Raw genomic sequence first — 20,656 nt, forward strand, 5'->3', positions numbered from 1 at the left:
GATAAAAGTTAAGAGGTGGGAAAGTGTAAGGCGTATTTTAGGGGGCACAGTGAATGGATCATTTTGGCTTAGCCATTGGGTTCGCATAGGGAAGAGTAGTAGTGGAGGTCTGAATTTGAGAAACTTTGAATGTCTGGACTTTATTGATTAGAATGTTGAATTGCTGTCAAAGGTTTTTGAGCAGAATAACAACAAGATGAGATGAAGCAGGAGGAAAGGTTAAATTGGTGGTAATGTGGGAAATGTATTGGAGGTCGATGGATGGCGGCTGGGGGCAGAGGCTGGAATGTGGGCTGCCCTGAGTGTCCAGTTGTGAAGCAGCCAGGCCTAAACCCAGCTTGTGACAGGTTCAGGGACCACTGAGGAAAAGAGGAGACTTGCTGGCTGTGTAGGAGAAGAATCAAAAGTAGCAGTGAGATTTCAGATTTGGATATTTATAGAAAAATGATGGATGGATGATTTTATAGGGAAGGTGATGAATTCCATTTTTTGATGACTATTGAATTTGAAGTATTAGTAGAAATTTATTGAAATGGAAACAACATCAGGTCATTAGACATTAAGAACTGAATCTAAAGAGAGAGATCAGGGTTGCGGAGCTACATCTGGAAGTCATAGCTGTTTGAGAAGCAAAGCACACTGATAATGGGAGATAATATAGCAAGTGAAGACCAGAGAACCAAGGACTGAGTCACAGTGACGTTCACATTTAAGGAATGTGAAGACCAAAAAAATTATACAGAGTGAAGTAAGGCAGAAAGAAAAAGACCAATACAGTATACTAATGCATATATATGGAATTTAGAAAGATGGTAATGATAACCCTGTATGTGAGACAGCAAAAGAAACACAGATATATAGAACAGTGTTTTGGACTCTGTGGGAGAGGGAGGGGGGATGATTTGGGAGAATGGCATTGAAACATGTATAAATCTTATAAGAAACGAATCGCCAGTCCAGGTTTGATGCAGCATACAGGATGCTTGGGGCTGGTGCACTGGGATGACCCAGAGGGATGGTATGGGGAGGGAGGTGGGAGGGGGGTTCAGGATGGGGAGCACGTGTACACCCGTGGCAGATTCATGTTGATGTATGGCCAAACCAATACAATATTGTAAAGTAATTAGCCTCTAATTAAAATAAATTAACAAAATAAAAAAAAGAAACAACAAAAGGAAGGAGACTGAAGTGCTTGCAGGCCCATAGAAATGAATTTTTTTTAGGGTTGTATTAAGAAACATAAAAGCAGCAGTTCAAAGTGATAGAGACACACTTTGTACTCTGTGAACTGTATTTTTTAAATATAAGCAATTTCAAGCTAGCTCTGGTTCATTTAGCTAAAATGATCTATGCCTAGAAGCTTTGCCTCCTACCTCTTTTTTTTTTTTTTTTTTTGCCTACTACTTCTCTGTGAGTTTCTCTCCTCAGCAGTATAACTAGAGGCACAGATGTAGAGAGCGGACTTGTGGACACAGTCGGGGGAAAGAGAGGGTGGGGTGAATTGAGAGAGTAGCATTAAAACGTGTACATGACCATATGTAAAATAGGTAGCTAGTGGGAAGCTGCTGTATACACAGGGAGCTGAACCCGGTGCTCCGTGATGACCTAGAGGGCTAGGATCTGGGGGTGGGAGGGAGGCTCAAGAGAGAGGGTACAGACACACACACACACACACACACACACACACACACTCTTAATGACTGACTCATGTTGTGTGGCACTACACTACAATGTTACACTACATTGTAAAGCAATTATCCTCCAATTAAAAAAAAAAGCTTCATAACAGTAGGAGCCCGTCTAGCATCAAAAATGCTGGAGTGGGTTGCCATTTCCTTCTCCAGGGCCTCTTCCCGACCCAGGGATGAAATCTGGGTCTCCTGCATTGCAGGCAGATTCTTCAGCATCTGCACCACCAGGGAAGCCCCAAATGATTAGCACATAGTATGAAATCAATAAATATTCTTAAGTGAAAATTAATAAAGATAATAATACTACCCTGGTCACTTCACAATAAACATGAAGGTTCTTTGTAAGTCATTGGTGCTACATAAATGTCAGGCTTTATCACTGACCAACTGGATAGTAAACTTGGCTTTTACTCCCAGAACTTAGAAGAGTTGATATTTAAAACGTGTTTGCTGGATTAATTAATCATAACAGAGAATCAGATACTTGAATTTTAATCCCAGTTCGTTGCTTGACTGTGAAGCCTGGGGTAAATTAATTCATTTTTTGGGTTTTAGTTAGATGATTTTCATGTAAGATCTCCAGTTTGTGTGGGCTCACAGCAGGTAGATTCCAGGGAGTTCCTGGGAGATAAGTGGATTAGCACAACTGCAGTTACGTCCTTTTTTCCAAACAGCAGCTTCAGCTTAGTCATAGAAGTGGCCTTAAGCCTGACCCTTTTTTGTACTCCAAGGGAAAGTAGTAATATTTCTTATTAGTCAAGAACTATAATCAGTTTCCTATGTAAACACATTTGTTACAACTCTTTTGTGTTCTACAGTAATAATTTATATGTGCTTTTCATTTAAGGTATACAGATAGAATCATATTCTCCATAGTGCCATTTTATGTTTCAGTTTATATAATAGGGCTTCTTCCTCATGCCCTAGCCAATGGAAAATAACTGCCACTGATTTACAGGTTTTATCGAAATGAAAGATACAAACTAGTGTTCATTTAGTGGCTTCTTTATGTAGGTGAATTAACCCATTAATAATTTAATTTGTTTTTAACACTGCATTTCTGACTTTTGATTTGAAATAGTTTTAAAGAAAATTTAGCATACAATAAAATGCACACATATTAGGTGGACAACTTGATGAATTTTGACAGTTGTCTACACCTGTAGAACACCATGGTAACACATTACTATGAGAAACAAAAAAGTAGAACATGTGCATTACCCCAGAAAGTTCCATTGCGCCCATTTCCAGTCAGTTTGCCCAGCCCCAATATCTGATGTAGATTAGTTTTAACAGTATTTGGTGTCATAAAAATGAAATCATTCCGTATCTACCTTTGTATCTGCCTCTTTTGGTTGGCAGAAATTTTTGGAGATACATCCATACATCTTGGGAAGTTTTATATGTAACGTTATATGAAATTGTCAAGCATTTTTAAAAGTGGTTGGACCATTTTATATCCCACCAACAATGGATGAGAGTTCCAGCTGCTTCACTTCCTCACCAACATTAGCTGTTGCTAATCTTTTCATATTTTTGCCATCCTATTAGACATGAAATGGTATCTCACTGTGTTTTTCATTTGTATTTCTCTGATGCCTAATGGTGTTGAGCATTTTTCATGCAGTCTTTGTCTTTCATTTATCTTTTGTGGAATGTTTGTTCAATTCTTTTGCCCATTTTAGAAAGTGCATTATTCTTTTTGTTGTTGATTTATGGGAGTTATGTCTATATTCTGGATATAAGTCCATCATCAGATATATGTGCTGCAGATTATTTACCAGTGTTTGATTCGTTTATGTATTTTCTTCACTAAGTCTTTTCTTGAGCGGAAACTTTTGGTTTTGATAAAGTCCAATTTACTCTTTTTTAATGGTTTATTTGTGTGTGTCTGTGTGTGTCTGTGTGTCTGTGTGTGTGTGTATGTTTGGTCTGAGAAATCCTTCCTTACCTCGAGACTGTGAAGATATTGCCTGATATGTTCTGCTATGAACTTTGTTCCTGAGTTTTATGTTTGAGTCTACAGTCTCTTTAGAATTCATTTTTGAGCATATAATGAGATAGAAGTCAAGATTCATTTTTTGTAGACAGGTATTTACATAGTCCACACCATTCAGGGAGAAATAAAACTTCTTGCACCCCTGCTGAATTGCTTTGGCACCTTAGCTAAATTTCAGTTCTTTATATGTTTGTGATCTATTTCTCGACTCTGTTTTGTGCCACTGATCTATTTGACCATGTTGATACCAATATCACACTGTCTTGAATGCTGCAAGTTTGTAAGTTATGGAATAATATAGTGTTAGTCCTTCAACTTTGATCTTTTTCAAAGTCACTTTGGCTATTCTGTATCCTTTGATTTCCATATAGAATTTCAGATCATCTTTTCTCTTTCCTCAAAATAGCCTGCTGGAAGCTTTGTCGAGATTTTGTTACATTTATATATCAGTGCGTGGAGAATGGATAGCTTGAACAATACTGAGTCTTTCAATCAAGTCTTGTTTAGGTTTTTAATTTCACCCAGCAATATTTTGTGCTTTTTCAGAGTAGAAGTCCTTTCCTGGATATTTTGTTAGATAATGGATGTTCTGACGCTACTGGAAATAGTATTGTTTGTTTTTTTAATCTTGTTTTTCAATTTGTTGTTGCTACTATACATAAATACAGTGATTCTATATGTTGCTCTTATGATCTGCAACCTTGCTAAATCCTCTTGCTTGTTTTAGTAGTTTGTATATTCCTTAGGAGTTTCTACATACACCATCATGTCATCTGCACAGAAAGATAGTTTCACATTTCCTGATCTCTTTCCCTTCTCTCTTTCTTTCTCTCCTGCCTTATTACACTGGCTAGCACCTTCAGCATAATGTTGAATAGAAATGATAAGAGCAGACAGTTTGACTTGTTCCCAAATTGAGGAGAAGAGTGTTCAGCCTGCAGGTTTTTAATAAATGCTCTTTATCAGATTGAGAACAATCTCTTCGATTCCCTGTTCTGGGTGGATTCTTTTTTAACATTGCGAAGGGATATTGAATTTTTTCAAAGTCTTTTTCTGCAACTATTGCTAGACATCACGTTTTTTCTCTTTTATTCTGTTTTCATGGCTCTTTCTGTTTACATTGGATTTTTTCCTAATTGTAAACCAACTTTACATTCCTGGGACAAACATTACTAGTTTTTAATAGATTTTTTTGTGATTTCCCCTAAGTTCCTCCTTTCAACTGTTATTAGAAAATTTAACTATTAAATGTTAATATATAGATTATTCAAGTAGCAACATTTAATGAACATCTATTTACTACCACCCTGCTAGTGACTGAAAAAAGCAGTATAATAAATATATTTTCCCTACACTTAAAGAGTCACAGCCTACTTGTAAAGTTAGATACATATATAACGGGCAAGTATAGTGATAAATATCCACCCAGTGTGGTATCATAGTAAGAAAAATTGGCTTCTTGTGTCGCTACTCTGTGTTAATCAGGAGAAGGATCCTGGAAGAGGTGAAATCTAACTTTTCTTACACGGTTAACTAAGTGAAAGGGATTAAAGGACACGAGGGTACAGAATGGACAAAGGCACAAAGTTAAGACAACACCGTGGTGCTTCAGAGAAACTAATAGTAGTTGATCACTGCTGGAGCATTAGGTACAAGGCTTGCTTGAGGAGCCATGATTTTATAAAATATCAGCCAGATCGCTGCAAACCTTGTGTGCCAAATGAAGGAATTTGTCCTTAGTTCTGCAAATGATGGGGAGCCATGAGATTACAAGGGAAGAGGGATGTAGTCTGGTTTGTATTTTAATCGAAACCCTCTGGCAGATTTGTGGAGGATAGATTTGAAAGTGCCAAGGCTGGAGGCAGGAGGATCTGTTAGATAACAATAATGATGTCCTGAATCTTAGCAATGAGAGTAGAAATGGAGAGGAAGGGTCAGATTTGAGAAATATTTAGGAAGTAAGGGTGGCAGAACTTGGCGATGAACTGATTAGAAGATGAGTCAAGATTGAGAGCATATTAGTTTCCTAGAGTTGCCATAACAACGTACACAAACTGGGTGATTTCAGACAATAGAACTTTATTGTCTCACAGTTCTAGAGTCCAGAGGTCTGACATCAAGGTGTCAGCATGGTCATGTTTCCTTTGAGACTCTGGGTAGCAGCCTTCCTTGCCTCCTCCTAGCTCTGCTGGTGGCTGTTGGTCTTGTCGTTCCTTGGCTCGTAGCTTCGTTACTCCCGTCTCTGCCTCTGTAGTCACATGATGTTCTCCCTGTTCGTCTCCGTCCTTTTGGAGTAAGCCTCACCCAGTAAATCCCTCCAGCAAGTAAGTCACTCCGGTGTGATGTCACCTTCACTCATTATCTCCAGTGACCCTATTTCCAAATAAGGTTACATTCTGAGGCACTGGGAGTTAGGGCTTCAGCTTATCTTTGTGAGAGACACAGTTCAACCTATAATAAAGAGTAAAGTCAAAATTGCTTTTAATTTTCTAGTCTGTAGGATATGACCCACTGGCTAGGTGGGAAACACAAGGAAAAGAGCTTTTTAGAAACAAGATAAATTCAGAATGGACTAGAGGACATACATTAAGAGCCGTTGTAGCAGTCAGTTTTATAGGACTGAAATTCATCTCTTTAAGATACAAACAAACTGTTAAGACATATGGATAGCATGAATAATCGGCATCATCTTTTCATTGCTGAGAACATGCTATGATGGTTGTTTTATAGTAGCTGTTATTATGGCAAAGTCAGAGATCTCTATCATGAGGTATTATACTATCATTCTCACTGGTTTTCAAGCCAACAGTTAGGAAGGAAGCATTGTTGACCAAAATCACATCATTTTAATAAACCCCGATGTAACTGATGCAGCAGCTTGAAAATTGTGAAATTACCTTAAGACTCTATTAACTGCGTATAAATATAATTTTAGTAGAAAGCAAAAATCATGGACATTTATAGGCTTAGTGGAATTTACCCTGTTAGACATTTAAATATCCTCAGTTTGGAAAACCATATCCCCTTTTAAAAGTACTTCTGAACATGTTACCTTATGTAAGTTTGGTTAACATCTTTATTATGTGCTAAACAAAGTAAAGAGTAGTTTTCTATTGTCAATATTAATTTCTTACTTTTAAGAATGTGGTTTCAATTTCAAGTGTTTCAAGCATGTCATTTAGAATATATATTTACACAACTGTACTCCTGTGCATTTCCTTAAATTTAGTATGTTCTGTTTTTCATTCATTTGAAATAATTCAAACTATATTTGCACAGAGCTCAAGTATCTCTAATTCTTGATTGCATTTTTTCTCAATGCAGGAAGTTTTGCTGGAATTGCTAGAACAATGTGTGGATGGCTTATGGAAAGCAGAGCGTTATGAAGTAATTTCTGAAATTTCCAAGTTGATCATTCCAATTTATGAGAAACGTCGAGAGTTTGAGGTAAGTAACGGAAACATTTGCATCATTCACGTATATATTTTATTTTGGTCTTAAATGACTATCCTTAAAAAATTCTGAAAAGTCCTAAAATTCCAGTCCTACCTTATATTCATTTAAATTTTCCAAATCAAATTAAGGATGCAATGTTTAAAATATAAATTAAAATTAGCATTATGCCAGTTATTCTCACAGCAGTTTTATCTAGCAATCTTCCCTTCTCCACTCATGGCAGAGAACAATCCATGTTGTCCCTCAGACACACAGACAAAAGTTACTGGATTTCCATGTGGTCAGGGAAGAGATAGAGGTGTGAATCACCTCTTTTCAATTTGATGGTGAGGCTAAAGTTGCTAACAGATGATAGTGGGGGGATAATAAGTTACTAGGAATTACCCTTTTATGAGGAGCTTTTCCAGTTTTGTCTGCCACATAAATCTTTGATCAAGGAGAATTAGTAAAAAAATTGTAGTTTAGTTATTGCCACCAGCACTCAACAGGACTTTTTATATTCAAGAATCTGAGTCTATAGCATAATTTTCCATCCCTGCTATGCTGGAAAGGGGTGATTTAGGACTCAAGCCATTTTTAAAAGCAAAGCAGTCTATCCTTAAATATATATAACAAGTAGCCTTTCATTGTTGAAGTGTCCCAGAGTGAAAACATACATTTAATGTCATCTGTGTAGTGTTCTAATCTCTTCTCCAAATTGGCTCTTATCAAACTCACTCTTTCTTCCTGGGTTCTGAGTCTTCATACTCTTTGCCCTGCTTTTGCTGTATATGGGGACATGCCTGAAAAATCCTAGTGCAGCTCAAGTGATTATATTAAAAAGTGAGAGTTAAGTAATTAAATCTATGTTATATAGATGACAAAGGATAGCCTATGAGACGAGACAAGAATTGGCATTGCTCTTTCTGTCAAAGCATTGCATCCTAAGAACCTTTGTAAAAGTGCCAAAGTACCTACTCTCTTACTCTTAAGTTGAAGACCAGGTTATTAGAAACCCAGAGAGCATTTTGCTACTCAATTGACTAATAGGGAAAAAAGAAAAATATATCTTCCCTACACATTAAAGAAACAATAGGTCCTATTGGGGAACTACTCCTTTTCCTTATAGAGAGCCAAGGTATGTATAGATTCTGAAGCATCCTGCATGGGATGAAGTAACTTTTCAGTGTTCTTTATGGGATGGGCTGAAAAGTGTCAGCCACAGCAGCCATTAAGGAAGGAAAACTTCCCTCAAATTGACTTCAACTGCAGAAAATAGTATGGAAAGAATGTGAAAGAAAGAGCATCTGCTTCCAGGTCCCCTTTTAGTATTGAAATGAAATTCACCAGCATACAGTGAACCGTTTTCTAGTTTGCAGTTCACTGGCATTTAGCGCATTCTTAATATTATGCTCCCACCACCTCTCTCTAGTTTCAAAACATTTTTATCATCTCAGGCAAAACTCCATCTCCTTCAAGGAACCACTCTTCACCCCCTCCCGCCCCCCACTGGTGACCACTAATCTGCTTTCCGTCTATGGATTTGCCTGTTCTGGATGTGTCATAAAAAAGATGAATACAAGATGTGACCTTTTGTGTCTGGCTTCTTTTACTTAGCATAATATTTAGAGGTTCATTCCAGTTGTAACCTATATCAGAACTTCATTCCTTTTTCATGGCTGAATGATATTCCATGGTATGGCTACGCCAAAATTTGTTTGTATGTTTGGGTTGTTTCCACATTTTGGCTATTTTAAAGAGTGCTGTTGTAAACAGTTATGAGTAAGTTTCTGTGTGGGCATGTTTTTGTTTATCTTGGATAGATACCTAAGAGGGGAAGTGCTGAGTTGCAGCGTAATTCTATTAACTTTTGAGAAACCACCAAATTGTTGTCCCTTTTACCTTCCCACCAGCACATCTGGTTGACACTTGTGTTTTGGGGTTCTTATTAGAACCTAGTGAATGTGGCACCCTGCTGCTGCTGCTGCTGCTAAGTTGCTTCAGTCGTGTCCAACTCTGTGCGACCCCATAGACGGCAGCCACCAGGCTCCCCCGTCCTGGGATTCTCCAGGCAAGAACACTGGAGTGGGTTACCATTTCCTTCTCCAATGCATGAAAGTGAAAAGTGAAAGTGAAGTCCCTCAGTCGTATCCAACTCTTAGTGACCCCATGGACTGCAGCCCACCAGGCTCCTCCGTCCATGGGATTCTCCAAGCAACAGTACTGGAGTGGGGTGCCATTGCCTTCTCCATGTGGCACCCTAGTGAATGTGAAATGGTGGCACATTGTGGTTTTGATTTCTGTTTCCTCAATGACTATGATTTTGAACAGCTTTTCATGTCTTTGTTGGCCGTTTTATATAGTCTCAGGAGAGGTGTCTATTCAAGTCCTTTGCTCACATTTAAATTGGGTTGTTTATCATTTTGTTGCTGAACCATGAGAGTTCCTTATATTTTTGGATAAGAAAACATCAGATATGTGACTTGCAAATATTTTCTCCTGTTCTGTATGTTGTCTTTTCACATTCTAGATAATGTTCTTTGCATAGTACATTCCCTTTTTCTGAGTGTGTAGAATATATTCTTTGGAAGTGTCTGTGAACTTGTTATAAAAGCATTCCTCTCTCAGGCTTATACTGTTATTTTTGTGTCTGCATTTTACTTTCCTCTCCTAAAGTGTTTGCATGATTGTTTATTCCCATCTCTCTACCTTAGGGCTCTAACAAAGCATTTTGCTTCTTTTTCAACTACAATAATTCAGGCATAAGGAAAAAAGTAGTCAATAGCACAGTACTTTTAATGTATATACTACCATTGAGATATGGATGACATGAAGCATGATATTTAGAATTACAGTGTTATTTGACCATTTTAAGCTCTACCCTCTCACCTAAAGTTGTTAATGTGTTTTTTCTGTGACCATGGGAGAAGGGAGTGTGAATGACCCCACCAAAACCATTTTGAAAAGGAAATAGTATTCCTTTTTTCCCCTTATGCATTTATTGTAGACATTTCATAACTAACCAAAAGATCAAGCTAACTTGTTTATTCTCATATTTTCAGAAGCTTACTCAAGTTTACAGAACTCTTCATGGAGCTTACACAAAAATTTTGGAGGTTATGCACACAAAGAAAAGACTTTTAGGCACTTTCTTCAGAGTTGCCTTTTATGGCCAAGTAAGTATGCTTTAGTTCATCAAGTTGTTTTCCTTTTTAAACATTCACCTTTGAATTATTAGATTACCGTAGCAGCAGGTACTGGCTCTAGGATTCTGTCTAGGTAAAGCACCTGTCAGAACAGCAGGTGTGACACTTTACTCCGTGTAATGTTCACTTTGGTTTCCAGATCTAAATCCACTAGGTCAGAGGACAGCGTATAAGATTTGAATGTTTCCTTCAGTTTCATTTTCAGTCAGGCTTCTTAAATGTTTATTTAATACGGAGTACTGAAAGTTTTCAAATAAAAATCAGGTAAGTATGCAAGTGATGAAAAATCAAGTGTAAAAACATTCAGGCCAATGATACGCTCATATGACTGTGAGTTTGAACGTTCTCATTTATTTCAGCTACAATATATGCATGTGGTTTTTAGTACCATTGTTTAAAATCTATTTCAAATACATTATTGCTGATTACTTAGTGGATGTTCTTTAAATGCTATATTTGCTCATAATACTTATAAATTATTGTATGTTTAACTTTATAATAGTCTTTTTTTGAAGAAGAGGATGGAAAGGAGTACATCTATAAAGAGCCAAAGCTCACCGGCCTCTCAGAGATTTCCCTGAGACTTGTTAAACTTTATGGAGAAAAATTTGGTACAGAGAATGTCAAAATAATTCAGGATTCAGACAAGGTAACATGCCCTGCATTTTGAAATCATTATTTATTAGTTCCAAATGTGGCACATTGCTTCTGACTTTTTCCTTTTTTAGCTGGTGGAAGAGAGGCATGGGAAATAGAGTCTTTCCAGATCCTGAAAGAAAGGACAGGGGCTTTGGAATCAGAGAGAAGGATTCAGATCTCCATTCTCTGCCACTTGCTAACTGTGCGACCATGTTGAATTTACTTAACCTCTCTGTGCCTCATCGTTCTTGTTAGTAAAATGAACTTAATAGTAGTGCCTTCCTCATAGAGTTGTTGTTGGGATTAAATTAGTTAAGGTATGGAAAGTGATTGAGTTCTTGATACATAAAAAAGCCTTCAATAACAGCATAGAAGCTAGCATGCTCAATCAATGGTAGCCATTATTGTTACCACTATTGTGCCTCATGATTGTCAATTTCATACTGTATGAATAAAATCATCTGAGGTGGGACATCCCTAGTGGTCCAGTGGGTAAAAGTCTGCCTGCCAATGCAGGAGACACAGGTGCGATCCCTGGTCCAGGAGGATTCCACATGCTGCGGGGAAACTAAACCTGTGCACCACAGCTACTGCACTGGCGCTCTGAACCCCACACACCAGAACTAGAGAGTGCTCACTGCTCATTGCAACCTGAGAGAGTCCACAAGCCGCAGCAAAGAAGATCAAGTGTGGCCAAAAATAAAAATAAATAAATAAGGGAGATTAAAAAAAAAATCATCTTATGACACACATTTCACTCTTAAGATAGCCTTAGTTCAGTAGCTATATTTGCAGTGATGTAGGATTAGGAGAGATGCCTTGATCTAAAGATGATCCATCCCACTAGACCCTGCCAAGGCAAGGATGAGAAAGGTTCCAGCAAGAGAGGCTGTTTCTTAGAGACGCATAGTTCCTTATAGACAGAATTGCAGATGAACACAATGGGAATGACTGATTGTCCTTAGTCACCATGGGCATGTTCAGGATGAGAGCTGATTTTTAAGGGAGGAAAGCCCTTTAACACAGTGCACGATCTGCAGGCCCCAGAAATACGTACCGAGTGACTGGGATGTGCATGGTGCTCTGCAAAACACTTGATCGCTAACAGGCAGCATTGCCAGAGTGAAAGGCCCTTGGCGATGGTAAAGACACTTCATTTTCTACTGTGAAAATGATCTCTTCACTTTGTAAATTTAGCTATATCTTATGGAGATGATTTTATCTTGAACATATGCCTTAGATGTTTAAAAATAGGTATGCTTGCAGGTCAAGAATTCATTAATATTTGGCAAAACCTCTCTGCTTCTTATCAGTTTCAGTCTTCTGTGTTGTTTTATTGAAATAAGACCACAGAAAATTTTCTCTTTTATACCCAGCAAGTTTTAGGCTTGCTACCACACTAGTGATTCTGTAAATGGAAAGTTATTAGAAAGCCAGGCTTGCAGAAAAACATGCAGTTTTCTACTTTATGCTGCCTCTGAAAACCTGGCCAACAGGCACTAATGACAAAGCACCATCAGGCAGCTGGACTCCTGACCCTCTTTGTAAACACAATATTTTACTCACTCTTCATAGGCAACGGATAAAAGAAGCAGTTGCTACTTTTAAAATCCTTCTTCTTTCTTAATGTGTGGAATTAAAAATTTTAACCACTCTTTTACTTGCCAAAGAATAAAATCTGCCTAAGGGCACAAACAGTTTAAAGAACAGTGGGCAATATTTTCCAGTATTTTAAATGTACATTTCCTGGACCCAATAATTTCACGTTTAAGATTTTATCTTATAGATGTACACACATAAAGATGTATGTTTAAGATGTTTATTGCTCTTAAGTTTATATAGCACAAACCTCGAAACAATCTAATGTCCATACGGTTAAGGACGTGGTACTGCCTTCATAAAGGATCTAACTAAACTACTTAAAATATTTATAAGTTTGTATGTAGACCAATCAAAATATATTCTTTTTATATAAATTTATTTATTTTAATTGGAGGATAATTACTTTACAGTATTGTGATGGTTTTTGCCATACATCAATAGGAATCGGCCATAGATGGAATGATACAAGTGTTAACCATGGTATCTCAAAGGAGAGAGTCTAGAGTCTTATGGAGAAAAAAACCATTTTTTACTTTTCAAGTGTACTTTTTGAATGTTTTACCATATACTTAGTTCATTTTTATAACGTTAAAATCAGTCTTGATCTCTTCTAGGCTTTGTGTTATTTAGATAATTAGCTTCAACTATTTCCTAAGTTTCTCTGGAGAAATCTAGATATTTAATGGGAAAAAAAATAAAGAAGTTTTGAATATAGGCTTTTTGGAAAAGTTTTAAAAGCTACTAAGAAAGTTTCTATCTCTTGTCACAGCATTAAATACGGTCTTTGCTGTGGGTTTTTCACAGTGGCCCTTGATAGGATTGTAGTCATTTCTTTCTATTCCTAATTTGTTGAGTGTTTTCATTATGAAAGGGTGTTGAATTTTTTTTTTTTTTTTTACATTTTGTCACATGTGTTTTCTGTATTGATTGAGATGATCGTGTGTGTGTTTTTTTTTTTTTCCTTCATTCTGTTAATGCAGTGTATTCTCCCCTGCACTGGATGAAGGATCCTTAACCACTGCACCACCAGGAAAGTCCCCTATACTAATAACTTTATAATGTATTAATCTTTTACATCATGGAGAAATAAAAACGAATTGTGTTACTATTGTTATGTTCATACTAGATTTTATAATTACCCATGTATTTATCTTTACTGAGACCTTCATACAGGTTTGAATTACTGTCTGATGCTCTTTCACTGTGACCAGCAGGACTCCCTGTGGCATTTCATATGGGGCAGGTCTAGTGGTGACAAACTCCTTCAGCTTTCTTTATCTGGGAATGTCTTAATTTTTCCTCACTTTTAAGGACAGTTTTGCCAGATATCAGTTCAGTTCAGTTCAGTCTCTCAGTCGTGTACGACTCTTTTGTGACACCATGAACCGCAGCACACCAGGCCTCCCTGTCCATCACCAACTCCTGGAATTCACCCAAACCCATGTCCATCGAGTCGGTGATGCCATACAACCATCTCATCCTCTGTCGTCCCCTTCTCCTCCTGCCCTCAGTCTTTCCCAGCATCAGGGTCTTTTCCAATGAGTCAGCTCTTCGCATCAGGTGGCCAAAGGATTGGAGTTTCAGCTTCAACATCAGTCCTTCCAATGATCACGCAGGACTAATCTCCTTTAGGATGGACTGGTTGGATCTCCTCGCAGTCCTAGGGACTCTCAAGAGTCTTCTCCAGCACCACAGTTCAAAAGCATCAGTTCTTCGGCGCTCAGCTTTCTTTATAGTCCAACTATCACATCCATACAAAACTACTGAAAAAACCATAGCATTGACTGGACGGACCTTTGTGGGCAATGTCTCTGCTTTTTAATATGGTGTCTAGGTTGGTCATAACTTTCCTTCTAAGGAGTAAGTGTCTTTTAATTTCATGGCTGCAATCACCATCTGCAGTGATTTTGGAGCCCCAGAAAAATAAAGTCAGCCACTGTTTCCACTGTTTCCCCATCTATTTGCCATGAAGTGATGGGACCAGATGCCATGATCTTAGTTTTCTGAATGTTGAGCTTTAAGCCAGCTTTTTCACTCTCCTCTTTCACTTTCATCAAGAGGCTCTTTAGTTCACTTCCTGCCATAAGGGTGGTGTCATCTGGCTATCTGAGGTTATTGATATTTCTCCTGCCAGTCTTGATTCTAGCTTGCGCTTCTTCCAGCACAGAGTTTCTCATGATGTACTCTGCATATAAGTTAAATAAGCAGGGTGACAATATACAGCCTTGATGTACTCCTTTTCCTATTTGGAACCAGTCTGTTGTTCCATGTCCAGTTTTAACTGTTGCTTCCTGACCTGCATACAGATTTCTCAGGAGGTAGGTCAGTTGCTCTGGTATTCCCATCTCTTTAAGAATTTTCCACAGTTTATTGTGATCCTCACAGTCAAACACTTTCACACAGTCAGTAAAGCAGAAAGAGATGTTTTTTTGGAACTCTCTTGCTTTTTTGATGATCCAGAAAATGTTGGCAGTTTGTTCTCTGGTTCCTCTGCCTTTTCTAAAACCAGCTTGAACATCTGGAAGTTCATGGTTCCCGTATTGCTGAAGCCTGGCATGGGGAATTTTAAGCATTACTTTAGTAGCGTGTGAGATGAGTGCAATTGTGCAGTAGTTTGAGCATTCTTTGGCATTGCCTTTCTTTGGGATTGGAATGAAAACTGACCTTTTTCAGTCCCGTGGCCGCTGCTGAGTTTTCCAAATTTGCTGGCGTATTGAGTGCAGCACTTTCACAGCATCATCTTTCAGGATTTGAAATAGCTCAACTGGAATTCCATCACCTCCACTAGTTTTGTCAGATATAGGATTCTTGATTAATAGATTTTTTTTTTTTAGCACTTTGAATATAGCAGCCCACTGCCTTCTGGCCTCCTAAGTTTCTGATGGGAAATCTGACCATCTTATTCAGGATCCCTTGTATGTGACATGCCATTTGTCTCTTGATTGTTTCAAAATTCTCTCTTTGGCTTTGGCTTTTGACATTTGATCTTAATATGTCTCACCATGGGTCTCTTAGAGTTACCCTGCTTGGTTTGTTGAGCTTTGTGTCTTTCATCAGATTTGAGTGTTCACCCATTATTTCTTCAGATAGTCTCCCTGGCCCTTTCTCTCACTTTTCTGCTTCAAGGACTCCCATAGTGTGTATGTTCACCTGCTGGATAATGTTCTGCAGGTTCCGTAGCTTCTGTTCCTCTTCATTTTTTTTCCTTTGTGTTCCTCTGATCCATCATTGATCTGATCTGATCTTCAAGTAGGCTCACTATTTCTTACACCTGCTGCAATTTACCTTTGAATGCCTCTGGTGACTTTTCATTTCAGTTATTGTATTTTCCAGCTCTGAAAAAAAGGTTTTTTGGTTTCCTTTTAGATTTTCTAGCTATTTATTGATATTGACATTTGTTGATACATAGTTTTCTTGACTTTTTCCACAGCTTCCTTCAGTTCTTTGATCATGAATACTGCTGTTTTAATGTCTTTTTCTAGGAGATCTGCTATCACTTTTTTTTCAGTGATAATGTCTATTGGTTTATTTTTCTTTTTTGAATGGGCCATACTTTCCTATTTCTTTGTATGCCTTGCAATTTTTTTTGTTGTTGAAAACTGGACATTTGTATTTAATATTGTGATCTCTCTGGAAATCAGATTCTGTCCCTGTCCCAGAGTTTCCTGGGTTTTGTTGTTGTTTTTAATTGTTGTAAGCTGTGTCTGTCCCAAGAATCAGCCTGAGGTGTAAATTTGGGATCTTCTCAAGTCTTTTATGAGCCTGTGCCTTCCCCCTGAGCATGCGCAGTGACTTTCTAGTCACCCTCACTTATGCAGTTGCCTTTGAATGGCCTAGTATTAGATGTCCGGCTCCTAAGAGTGGATGGAGAGGAAAATTAAGAGGAGAGGAAAGGTGCTGGTCTGTTAAATGCCCTGAAAGTCACTTTAGGCAGAGGGGGATGCCATTGCAACAAAGGATGAGGTGGTATAAAAATGGCCACAGCCTCTTTGACTGTCCCCCTGTGATCAGAAGCAGCAATCAGCAGTCATAGCACAGGTTCACAATATTTGGAAGACAGAGTCTTTGTTCTGGCTTGTCCTGGCTCCTACAAGCTGTTCTAGGAATATGCACACAGCTATCTGCTGTCGTACTTGAGGGATGAGGTATGGGTTGCTGCCACTGTGCCCAGAGTTAAAATTGAACAAAATCAAATTTAAGGCAATTTTCTGTCCAAGTCTTCCCCTGGAAGTTGCAAGTCTTCAACAGACTCCAGAGTTCCAAAATTGTTCCATCAGATAGGTAATGATGGTATAACTATTGTCTCTATAAGAAGGTAGATGTCTGGAGCTCTGCCATCTTCTGAGAATCCTATCTGTAATAGGTATTTTTGGAGGTGGAATTCAAATGTGCAGTTAGCCATTTTAATATATGGGGAACACATGTATAACCGTGGTGGATTCAAGTCAATGTATGGCAAAACCAGTATAGTATTGTACTTAGCCTCCAATTAAAATAAATAAATTTATATTAAAAAATAAAAATAAATAAAAATTAAAAAAGAAGTTGAATGTAACATAAAAGCAAATAAAACTAAATAAAAATTTTAAAAAAGCAAGTGAGAAAGCAATGCTCAGCATGATCTCCAGTTTGTAAATAAATACATAGGCATAGAAAAAAAGATTACAAGGAAATATACGAGAATGTAAATATTGGTCATTGCTGAGTGGTAGCATTGCAGTTTTTTCTGTCTACATTTCTATAATCTCCAAATAAGCTTCTGTAACTTCTTAATAACCAGAAGGAAACAATCCTTGAAGAAAGAGCAAAGACTTCTTCCAAGTGTGTATTTATCTCACAGTGTATTCAATGACTGTTCCTCAGTTGATCTCAGAGGTGTTAGTAGCTTACCTGTACCCCATTTTCCATTCTGTTGAATAAAAAAAACAAAACTTTCTTACTTTCCAGGTAAATGTCAAAGAACTTGATCCCAAATATGCTCATATCCAAGTCACTTATGTGAAGCCCTACTTTGATGATAAAGAACTCACAGAAAGAAAAACTGAGTTTGAAAGAAACCATAATATCAACAGATTTGTTTTTGAGGCTCCTTATACATTGTCAGGCAAAAAGCAAGGCTGTATAGAGGAACAGTGCAAACGCCGTACAATCTTGACTAGTAAGTAGGACTTGGCATAACTTCTTTGTTTGACATGATCTTTTTTGATACATACAAGCAGCAGCTGGTCAGCAGGAAAATGTAACTAAAACTTTAATCATTTATTGTCCTGCTGTTCAGTCACTCACTTACACAAACATGGCTATGTTATAAACCATTCCTTTCCCATATGTAATTATGTAATTCATGATTAGTCTGAGTCGTCTCACAGAAAATTTGTCCTTCAGTCCTGAAGTAATAAAGCACCTATTTGGTCTCTAGGGGATTTTTCCAGAGAAAATATAGGGAGAATTAAGCACAGTAGATTTCTGTTTTACTTTGGCTATTTGATTTTCTGTCTTAAAAACTCATTTGTCAATCTTAATCTTTAATAGCTTCTAACTCGTTTCCATATGTGAAGAAGAGGATCGCTATAAACTATGAACAGCAGATTCATTTAAAGCCAATTGATGTTGCCACTGATGAAATAAAAGATAAAACTGCAGAGCTGCAAAAGCTTTGCTCCTCTGCTGACGTGGACATGATTCAGCTCCAACTTAAATTGCAGGGCTGTGTTTCAGTGCAGGTATGTTGGTTGCTAACCATTATTAAATGTTTCTTGTTGTTCCTCTCACTTTCATAAGGGCACAGAACAAGCACTAATTGTAATTGTCTTATAATACTCTGATTGGGTGCAAAAACCTCTACATTATTTATTAATTTAATAAAGACATTATGTTCAGTTTCTGTAAATTTTTTGTCGTGTCAGAGAGCTTTAACATAAATCCCTCTGACTATAGCCAAGCCCTATATTTAGACAGGAGAAAGTGTTAAGTAATTTGTTAGAGTATAATTTTGGCAGATGATTTGCTTTAATCTTTTTCAAATAAATTTATAGTAAGAATAGTAAATATGTTTCTCAGGTATGGATTTTTGTATATTGTATTCTTTTTAAAAAGAGAAATGAAAAAATTACTTTTTGATTACATCCTAACAACTCTCATTTTTCTCCTTTTGTAATTTAGGTAAATGCAGGTCCATTAGCATACGCAAGGGCTTTCTTAAATGACAGTCAAGCTAGCAAGTATCCAGCCAAAAAAGTAAATGAGTTGAAAGACATGTTTAGGTAAGTGCTTTGTAGTTTTCAGATCAGACCTCTAGTTTTTTTTACTCCATTGTCTTCTTAAGTGAAATCAAAATATTCACCAAATAATGTCCTTCTAAAAAAATTGTCTGTTCCCTTTTATAACGTTTAAGTTACCTTCTAATGGTATTTTAGGTAGTCAGGAAATGTGTGATCTCTTTCTTGCTGCAGAACTGTAACAGTGTCCTAGTGACCCAAGGCGTTAAATACGACAACGACTTCATTGCTGTGGATATTGTGACACAAACACAAGCCCACATTCATTATGTGATTTCCTCCTCTGCCTGACTGAGCTCATGTCACAGCTTTTCCAGACCATTTAGGCTAGGAAGGGTTGGATAGGTTTGCTTCTATCCTGTATCCTTAGTTCCACTTGGATTCTGCTATTCTAGGGCATACGATAATCTTTTCTGGACTGAGCATCCCTCTAAGCCAATGCATGTCTGAATGGTTGCGCAGTAGAAAAAATCTGTTTCTTATATAAAAGCACTTAGATTCAGAATAAGAGAGACAGATAATTTAAACAGACTGAGTAGAAAGATAATTTCCATTCATTTGCTCCTGACTTATTTCATTTACTTTTCCTATCTCTGTATTATCAGCTGTTTCAGGTTACAGAGTAACCACTACTCATTCCCTTGTAGCTCAGTCAGTAAAGAATCTGCCTGCAGTGCAGGAGACCCAGGTTCGATCCCTGGGTTGGGAAGATCCCCTGGAGAAGGAAATGGCAACCCCACTCCAGTATCCTTGCCTGCAAAATCTCATGGACAGAGGAGCCTGGTGGGCTGTAGTCCACAGGGTCTCAAAGAGTGAGGCATGACTGAGAGACTAACACTTACTTACTTAGTACTCATTCATTCAATGTTTATTAATGCCTGGCATGTACAAAAAGATTCTGCTCTTTGCTATGACAGGGATACAGCACAAATGGTCAGTGAGGTACTTTGTCCCCTAAGATTTGCATTCTAATTATGGACATGAAACATAAACATATGAAATAATTATAAAAAAGGTTTTTATGATAAGTCATAACCTCTCTGTTGCCACTCTTACCAGCCAGGGCAGATACTTCATGCCTATAAGCACCCAGCACTGTACTGGGTACATAGCCCCAAATAAATTATTTTTCAATAACTGACATTATCTATAGATGTTAATTAATGTAAGTGCAAGCATAGCTGACATCATATCAAGTGACTGAGCAGGCAGGCTTCCCAGAGGGTATATATTTCAAGCCAGGTTTGGAAGGAGATAAGAAACCAGAAGACAAAGATAGAAAAGAAAAGATATTTCAGACTTAGGAGTTGGCATTAGCAAAAACACAGAAAATATGGGGTTCTAATCTTCCTTTTAGGCAAGCCGTGGTTAAAGTAAATATGAAATTGACAGTGCGACTTTTGAGTAATAAGTAACAAAAACTTTATCTTTGATCTTCATCTACAGGAAGTTCATCCAAGCATGCAGCATTGCACTGGAACTAAATGAGCGGCTGATTAAAGAGGATCAGATTGAATACCATGAAGGGCTCAAGTCAAATTTCAGAGACATGGTGAAAGAATTGTCTGACATTATTCATGAACAGGCAAGTATTAGGGTGATTGAAAACGAAAACATGATCTGGGTCCCTAAAGTGTTACTTAGCAAACCTATTAGTTTGAAATAGTATTACCTTGAAATTACTTTGTCTCTTATTTTAAAATTGGTTCTTATATTCTTTACCCATATAAATGATATAATGCCAATCAGATTTAAAGCAATCACTGACAATTGCTTTAGCCGTTGTGTCAGATGTTAAACTATTTT

General features: G+C 37.6%; 1 protein-coding gene across 1 annotated transcript in view; it reads left to right on the forward strand.

The window, feature by feature from the left end:
- The window catches only part of LOC123465394 (dedicator of cytokinesis protein 11-like), a gene marked incomplete at its 3' end in the record, with an annotated part of 44,884 nt that extends 24,449 nt beyond the window's left edge, over nucleotides 1–20,435 (forward strand). Inside the window, 7 exon segments of the mRNA XM_045164402.1 lie at nucleotides 7,015–7,137; nucleotides 10,188–10,301; nucleotides 10,834–10,980; nucleotides 17,520–17,730; nucleotides 18,105–18,295; nucleotides 18,735–18,835; nucleotides 20,297–20,435. Of these exon segments, the coding sequence (XP_045020337.1) occupies nucleotides 7,015–7,137; nucleotides 10,188–10,301; nucleotides 10,834–10,980; nucleotides 17,520–17,730; nucleotides 18,105–18,295; nucleotides 18,735–18,835; nucleotides 20,297–20,435 (1,026 nt within the window).
- Between the last annotated feature and the right edge of the window lie 221 nt (nucleotides 20,436–20,656).

The sequence above is a fragment of the Bubalus bubalis genome, chromosome X (genome assembly GCF_019923935.1).
Source record: "Bubalus bubalis isolate 160015118507 breed Murrah chromosome X, NDDB_SH_1, whole genome shotgun sequence".
Taxonomy (NCBI): Eukaryota; Metazoa; Chordata; class Mammalia; order Artiodactyla; family Bovidae; genus Bubalus; species Bubalus bubalis.